The sequence below is a fragment of the Cottoperca gobio genome, chromosome 15, assembly GCF_900634415.1.
Source record: "Cottoperca gobio chromosome 15, fCotGob3.1, whole genome shotgun sequence".
Lineage (NCBI taxonomy): Eukaryota > Metazoa > Chordata > Actinopteri > Perciformes > Bovichtidae > Cottoperca > Cottoperca gobio.
The window spans coordinates 16,469,425-16,477,511 of NC_041369.1; the positions used below are offsets into that span (position 1 = coordinate 16,469,425).

The 8,087-nt window shown below is 42.2% G+C and overlaps 1 protein-coding gene across 4 annotated transcripts in view; it reads left to right on the plus strand.

The window, feature by feature from the left end:
• The window catches only part of LOC115019850 (transcription factor COE3), a 67,592-nt gene extending 60,777 nt beyond the window's left edge, over positions 1-6,815 (plus strand). For 2 of the 4 annotated variants that reach the window (XM_029449507.1, XM_029449506.1), the window contains exons 12-16: positions 2,014-2,079; positions 2,300-2,471; positions 2,871-3,056; positions 3,484-3,651; positions 4,898-6,815. In XM_029449507.1, coding sequence (XP_029305367.1) covers positions 2,014-2,079; positions 2,300-2,471; positions 2,871-3,056; positions 3,484-3,651; positions 4,898-4,929 — 624 coding nt within the window. In that variant the 3' untranslated portion in view covers positions 4,930-6,815. The remainder of the gene's footprint in view (positions 1-2,013; positions 2,080-2,299; positions 2,472-2,870; positions 3,057-3,483; positions 3,652-4,897) is intronic. The other 2 variants (XM_029449509.1, XM_029449508.1) reach the window with 1 other exon arrangement.
• The last annotated feature ends 1,272 nt before the right edge of the window (positions 6,816-8,087 follow it).

The following is an 8,087-nucleotide window of genomic DNA, read 5'->3' on the forward strand; positions in this document are numbered from 1 at the left end:
ATATGTCTCCATGACAAGAAAGCCAATTACACTTATGCTGGAGTAGTATTGAGATTTACATGGAAATGCCCTCAGAACACTATTCTGTGTTAATCGTATTCACAGCGTGAGCTGATATGCATGAAAGCGTCTCGTCAGAAGAAAACAAACTTCTTCCTTGATTGGGTGCAGCACTTCTCATCATCCTCGGATATGACTAGGTTGCACTTAAGCATAGCCTTGCGAGTCAGCTTGGTTAGTTAAGACACCACGCGGTAAACGACAGATTAAGGATGAGAGGCAATATCGTTTTCTCTCCTCCTTTTTCCAAGCTGTCCTTATGTCACTGCTGCAAAGCACCATATGGACAAGGAGGGAGAGGACGTTTTACAGAGAATGAAACATGGCTTGCGAACGCGACAGTCTTAATTGCTTTAATTGTTGTTTAAAATTGAGAGCCATGTAGGAGATCTTGAAATATGATAGAATAGATTATTGGTAATTATTAACTGCAGACAAAAAGAAAGAAAACCACTTTATCTCACTCAGCAAGAGAGAGAGAAATCTGTTCTGCCTGATGAGAACACATCAAGACAGCTGGTCCTCTCATTTAGTCTACCTGCCTCATGACAACCATAATTCTTTATTTGTATGCAAACTAGATGCATGCAACGTTGAGCATACACACCAATTTCAGAGGTAAATGCCCATTCTAAGAGCCACCCATCCGGTAACTTGGGGTGGATTAAGCGATATGTTTCTATAAGAGAGCATGGCATACGCTGGAAGTGGCTTCTACAGTGATTCATCTTGATAAATCAAGGACTGTGGTAGATATGCTCCTCAGGATGAAAGGGCCCATACACACACTCCGTAAACACTACATACGCTGTGCCTTGGAAATGCAGGCCAAGTCTTGGAGGCCGCTGTTTGAAGGCGCGAAGGCTGTGTTTACATTCATTTACGGCAGCTGCCGTCTTAATCCCACACCGCTATTGCCAAGTGATGGAACACTTCAGACAAATTACCAAGGCCCGCAAAAGAAAACACAGCGAATGTGGGAAGAAAACAAGCGCCATCTGAGATGTTTCTGGTGACAGATTTGCATTGCTTTTAACCAGGGTTCTAACAGCACAGTCGACAAATCTCTGCTCTACAGCAGGTGACAACAAGCAAGCATTTTAAAAACACACGCAACAGTCATGTCTGCAATTTGCCTTTGTCAGATTAGATGCACTCGAAAAAAGAGAAGAGGGTTTTCATAGAGCATATTGCCGTCTGTATTATAGAAAACAAAGAGAGCAGCCTGGTTGCTTGAGAGGGATTTAATTGTAAGTGCTGAATTCAAAGAGCAGATAAAGACACCCGAACGGGCCAAACCCCACCTAGCTGGAAGCCCGAAACGGAGTGGGGGGAACAGGATCTGGGGCCAACTCATTTTCAGTGTTAAGAGCCAAAGCAACACAGCTAATCCGCATTGTCAAGCGGGGGCAAGCATGCAGACATGGATAAGACCACATCCTGAGCATCCGTGTCCCCAAGGCACAAGCACCCAGCTCTTGCTGGATGGGAAGTCATTTGTGAAGTCCTTTGCAACAGCCAGTCAAAGAGGTTAATTGAAAAATTCCTTAATGTCATTACAACAGAACTAGATTAACCCAGAGCTAATTCACTTTATTGTTCTGAAGAGAGGGGACTCAGCGCTGAACTCCAGAGCAAACGTGAGGCCCAGAAACAGGGGTGAGGTGTTGTTTTTAAAGGACTATGCCAGTTTAATTAAGATAGGGAACATTATTCACTGCTCTGCATGGTTGGAAGGAGCAAAGTGGTAGTGCTGTATAAAAACAGCGCCGGTGCCTCTTAAATCAGGGTGGCTTTTATTTAGGCGGTTGAATATGTAAACATTTCTAAAGCTCTCCCCGACCCAGCTGCGTAATGTTGTTTTTGATATTGTTTGTTACTGTATGGACCACTGGGGTTTCAAACATAATCTGTTTGGGTCTTAACATTTACTCTTGCTGTTTTCCTCATCAGGAGGTGCTACTGAAGAGGGCGGCTGATCTCGTCGAAGCCCTGTATGGAATGCCCCACAACAATCAGGTCGGTGTACACGCCATGCTTACACCCTCTGCTACATAAGGAACCATTGACAATGCACTGATAGTATAACCAAAGGGTATTCTCATCACTATATCTGGAAACAATGTAGGCTACATGCGCTGTGAGTTAACCATATAGCCATGAACCGTGCATCAAAGCAACAGCACAGCTATAAAAACACCATAAATAACGAAACCTCTGCCTTCTCTGCGCTTTTCAGGAGATCATTCTGAAGAGGGCAGCTGACATCGCCGAGGCCCTGTACAGCGTTCCCCGCAACCACAACCAGATCCCCTCTCTCGCTAACACAGCCTCCCACGGCATGATGGGAGTCAACTCCTTCAGCAGCCAGCTAGCAGTGAATGTGTCTGAGTCACAAGGGAATGACCAAGGTATGTGGTGTTTAGGGTATTGCTCCATAACTCAGTGGTTCTCAAACGTAGGGTCCTTGAGGGGATTCCAGGGGGTTTCAGCAAAAATGAGAAATAGTTAAATTCCGCTCTTTTTTCTCACTCATTAAAATGAGAAAATGGATCGAAATGATGTTTTTGAACACCGGGTTCACTACCCCCATCCTCACCTGTAGTACAAGGCAGTTAAATGGTCCAATTAAGTTCTTCTCTTATTAAACTGGCTTCTGCAGTATGTGCCGATTATAACAAATGTTGTGTTTGCACCTGTTAATCCCCGTTATCATGCATCGTAATCAGTGAAACACGTTCTGATAAGCACTGTACCCAAGGAAAGAAATGAATGAATTTCTCTTTCTATCTCCCCCACATGTTTTTCAGTTGGCTACAGCCGGAACACCAGCAGCGTGTCCCCCCGGGGCTACATCTCCAGCAGCACCCCGCAGCAGTCGAGCTACAACTCCGTCAGCAACAGCATGAATGGCTACGGCAATGCCGGTATGAACCTGGGAGTGCCAAGCTCCCCCGGGTTCCTCAACGGATCCTCTGCCAACTCCCCATATGGAAGTGAGTAGCTTGCCACTATCGCACGCTGTAGTAGCACTAAGCTGCTGCTGATTTAATTCCAGCTCCCACATTCGTTTTCACTTCTATGAATCACTCGTGACAGGGTTATAACATTATTGATGGTGATAATATATTACTATTCATTCACAGGGGCTTGTTTAGTTTTAGTACTTCGGTGAACACACATGTAGCTCAGAGTAGCAGGAATATTCTTTTTTTATTTTATTTCACCATGTGCCACTTGTATTTGTTCAACCGGACGAGATGTTGATGGTAGGTGGCCTGTGAGTACTGATCGTGTATCCCCCCTGGCAGTAATACTATCCTAGCCTTACCTTAACTGCCCTCTCCCTCTCCAGCACTACTCACAGCACGTTCTCACTCTCACCCCTCCTTCCTTCCTTTTCCCTCCCTATCGTCTCTGCAGTTAAACAAAAGAGCGCCTTCGCCCCTGTGGTCCGACCCCAGGCCTCCCCACCCCCCTCCTGCACCAGCGCCAACGGCAACGGACTGCAAGGTGAGCCCCCCTCACCCCCTCATCCCTTCCCTACGGACTACTGGTCAGATACCGCTGCTCAGGCCTCTGTCCGGTTTGGTGAGGGATTAATCATTACAAATATATGCATTTTGACAGGCCAATTTACACCTTTCAGTTCACACTCACACACACACACACTCACACTCACACACACACACACACACACACACACACACACACACACACACGACTGCCAGTGCCGTTTCATGTCTGCGCAACGCAAACATACATCCTTGTTGCCCTTTCATACAAATGATCCGCTCCGATGTCGCAGGAAAAGACCTTCCCCGAATTGTTTTAGTAATTATGTTTATTAGGTTTTGTGCATGTGTCATGACCAACATGATTACTTTGAAAACAAGCTTAGCCGTAGTGTGTGCCCCAAGATTAATAACATTGGGCTTAATGAAGTGGGAAATTAAAGTTCATCTTGCTACACGTTCCATACTTATTAATACATGTTGTGCAGAAATTAATGAGCAATGCCTTGCCATCATCTGCGCTGGCAAACTTAAAAGCATTTCAACCATGACTCTACAAATATACTCAGAGCATTATAATAATATATCATCCCAGCACTTCACTAGTCGCCTAATTGTTAAAACGTGTGAAAGTAGTGAATATATAAACTCTCAGGGTGAGGTACAGTTGCTAATGATATCCTAAGCAGATGGTCTTGGTAAAATAACGGAAGCTACCTTTGATCTAGCCTAATCTCTCTTAGATAATGACGCAGAGCGAAGACTTGGGGAATGTGGAAATGTAGGACTAATGCGCTGTACAGTGCTGGAGAGCAGAGGATAAAGAGATGAGAGGAGGAAAGGAAGCGATAGAAGGAATCTGAGGGGAGTCTGAGGAGCGTCTAGTACTGTAGCATTGTGGCATTGTGGGAAGTGACCGTGTTGTTGCTCTGCCGTCACCACGGCCGCGTCTCCTGGGAGTCTGGGCCACTGTTTGCCATTACCCCAACGCCAGGAGAAATATCACACATAGCAAGACTGGCATGCTGGGGGCTGAAATGTCAGAGCAGGAGGGAGGTTTTCAAACTCTCCCCGTTAGGAGGACGTGCAGCAGCAGGCTGGCGGACACGGCAAACACTCACAGGCACATACGCAAACAGGCACATTTAGGCGTACATTCACACACTTGTGCAGTCAAGATGGCTGTACTCACACATGCACACACACACTCACACACATACTGAATAACACAATTATAATAAATGTTTAATATTTATATCCATACCTGTTTTTTTGGCCAATAAACTAACCTTTTTTCTTTTCCTTCTTTTTTCTTTTTCCAGCCATGTCCGGCCTGGTTGTCCCTCCAATGTAAATGCACTTTCATCATCTCAAGCACCAGTCTACACATTACCACTTCACAGGAGCACACAGCAAAGAAACGCTTGTGTAATGTATAGTCAAACGCTTGTTCTGTTTTTAAAGATGAAGAAAAAAAAAATGAAAAGAAAGAAATTATTATTATTTTTCTTTCTTTTAAATGACTTTCGCAAAAACCTGCAGAAAAAAAAGGATTTCAAGAGGAACAATATTTTTTTTTCTTCTGTGGGACTTTTTTTTTTTCGTTTCGCTTTAATTTCCCCCCCACATTTGATCACCCTTGAAGAGGACACGGGATGATGAAGGGTTTATTTTGTACACCTGTCGGGTTGTGCTTCGGCCATGGATATGTCCAATCAACCACACATTCAATACCGGAAGGGACTCTGTGGACTCACCACCTGGTTGTAAAGTAAAAAACACTGATGTACAGTACATTTGCCAATGAACTTCAAGACATTGTTTTTCTGTTTCAACTCTCTTTTAATAGATTCACAACAGTTGTGTGTCTTTATAATGTGACTTTTTTGTATTTTTATGTGTGAGAAAAATACACAGGGGCCAAGACAGTTTGCATTTCAACTGGAAAATATATGAGATATATAATGTAGAAAAATTGATCATCAAAGTACAACAAATACGAGTAAAAAGGGGAGGGGCTGGGTGGGTACGGTTGTATCATGTTTCATTCCTGCATTTTAACTTAAATTTTGTAATTTATTGTAGCTAGAAATCATCTTCAAAAGTAAAAAAAAAAAAAATCCTCTTCGATTCAACAAGCACACTGATGTGTACAAAACACTGCTCTGTTGATGAATATGATGTACTTCCATGTCTAGAGCTTCCTTTTAAGCAAGTGTGTTTTGCCATGTTTTTCAACTTTTTTGCTAGCACTGTATATTAATGCATTCCTAGGCTACTGTGAAGTCTGTTTCTTGTTGATGAGGAGCAGTCTCCCCCTTCTAGCTCCAACTCCCTTATGTGTTTTATATGTGGTTAACAATTGTAGACTATTGTGATATTGCCAAACTTGTGCTAAATATTTATACATCTGTCTTTTTCATGTTCTTTTAGATCAACAAAAAACATTTAAAAAACAAAATTAAAATCCATTGACAATGTAGGAGTATAGTAGTTCATCGTCATATTTCTGTTTCAAATACACACTTGCGCTCACTGAGGGAAATTTTGTAACATATCAACTATAAATAATGTATTTATCTCTGAAATTTTGTATATTGCTTTTCATTATGTATGTATTAATCGTCATGCCCTTAATATAGTGATGCAGCACAGATAATTCAGCCAAGAACTGTTGCCTTCATTTGTTTTCTTTTTGTATTTGATGAAATGCAATGTGCATATATTTCACGTGTATCCTCAAAAACATTTGTGTTACTCCGTCAAGACTCTCTGTCCATTTTTTTTAAAGGGGAAGTCAAACTTCATTGTTTATTTTTATATTGATTTTAAATTATCTATACAGACCATTTTGGAGAAAACTTTGTTGGTTGTATTGTCAAATAAATTGTTTGTGACCCATATGATAGTTGTTAAGATCCAATAGAGACTAATGTGCATGAGGGACAACCTTGGAGATAAAAAAAACACTCCATTTGTGGTTGTATTTTTTTCTGTTTTGTAGAATGTATAGAAGTCATTTTTACTCACCACTTATGACTCTGCCACATAGCTTACATGTGTTTACAGGGAAGAAAATTGAAAAATGTCAACATTTGGAATGGAAACAGAAATGAATAAGTGATGTTTTATTAAAAGTTTTCAGTAAAAACACAATAGCTCCTCAACTGTGGACTTCTTCAGTTTAAAAGTGCAGTTTGGCTGGCAGACAAACTGACAATCAGAACAAAGAAAAAAAAAGACAGTAGAAACTTCTGAAGACAAACCTGTGATTCGTCTGTAAGTTGTAGTGTTTAGACTTTGCCATAGAGATAACTGTTTGAAACCTGTGGAAAAGTGTAACATCCATAAAAGATGAAAACTGCTCTTTACTCATATTCTTTCAACTAAGCACTCTGACATTGTGACATATTCCTACTGGTCTTTGTATCAGCATATCCTACATCTGTGGTGCTTCAAAGGTTCATTGTAGTCATTCATAAACAGTGCAAGCTTTTTATTCAAAGCACCCCAAATGGGGCTCATTCAAATCCCTCATTTCATTGCATTAAGCCACCTAGTTAATAAAGAATCAATACATTGAAAGAGCAAGGTTATCCTTTGTCTATAAGGGCTGGTATCGTTTTGAACCTCTTATAGTTTGAGCGCTGAAAGGGGGGCCGCTGTGAAATCTATACTCATCAAGTGGGTCAAACAGAAGGATAGAAGTGTTTGAGGGAAGAATGGCGGTTCTCCCTAAAAACAACTGCGCATCTTATCTGGCATCCTGAGTGGTCACGGAGAGCAGGTCACAAAATGTCAATTTCTCATCAAGGCAACATTGTCCGAGGCCACCTCTGCCTTTAATGCACAATTAAACGACGGCAAACCTGAGTGGCAATCAGCATACCACAGCTTATTATGTCAGCCGGCATGCACGGAATCTCGCGGCAACGGGAGATAGTCCAGGAGCTGCTGATAGCGCAAAGGACAGATGCACTCAAAAGAGCGATTTAATTTTCAGCTGCGATCGCCCTGTGCTTCAAATCATTCCCTCGATAATCCAACGTGTCTGATAACAATTGCCACACATCTGCTTCCTGACATTGCATTATCTGTTTCAGATACACATACACAGGTTTGGATCTATCGCCTTGCTCACTGCTGTCTGTTATTCAATGACAAAAAGCTGCACCGAACCACATTTATTTAGTCTTAAATGACCGGTACATGAAACCCGAGGAAACAGTCTGTCATCGCAGAAGCAATAACCGACTGAAAAATAAATAAAAAGCGAGCTAGAGAGAGAGAGAGAGAGGCTAAAAGTACAATCAAAAAAACGACACGTTTGCTCAGTTGTTGCCAGTTTTAAAAGCTCCGAAGTCTGGCAGCGAGGCTCGAGGTACAGTATATTGTCTCAGCAGGTTTCTCTGTACCCAACGACCGGCCACTAGCTCTGCCACACCACTCAATCATTGTGAGAGCCTCTTTATTGGAGAACTCTAATGGCCACCCTCCACCATGATCTTAATG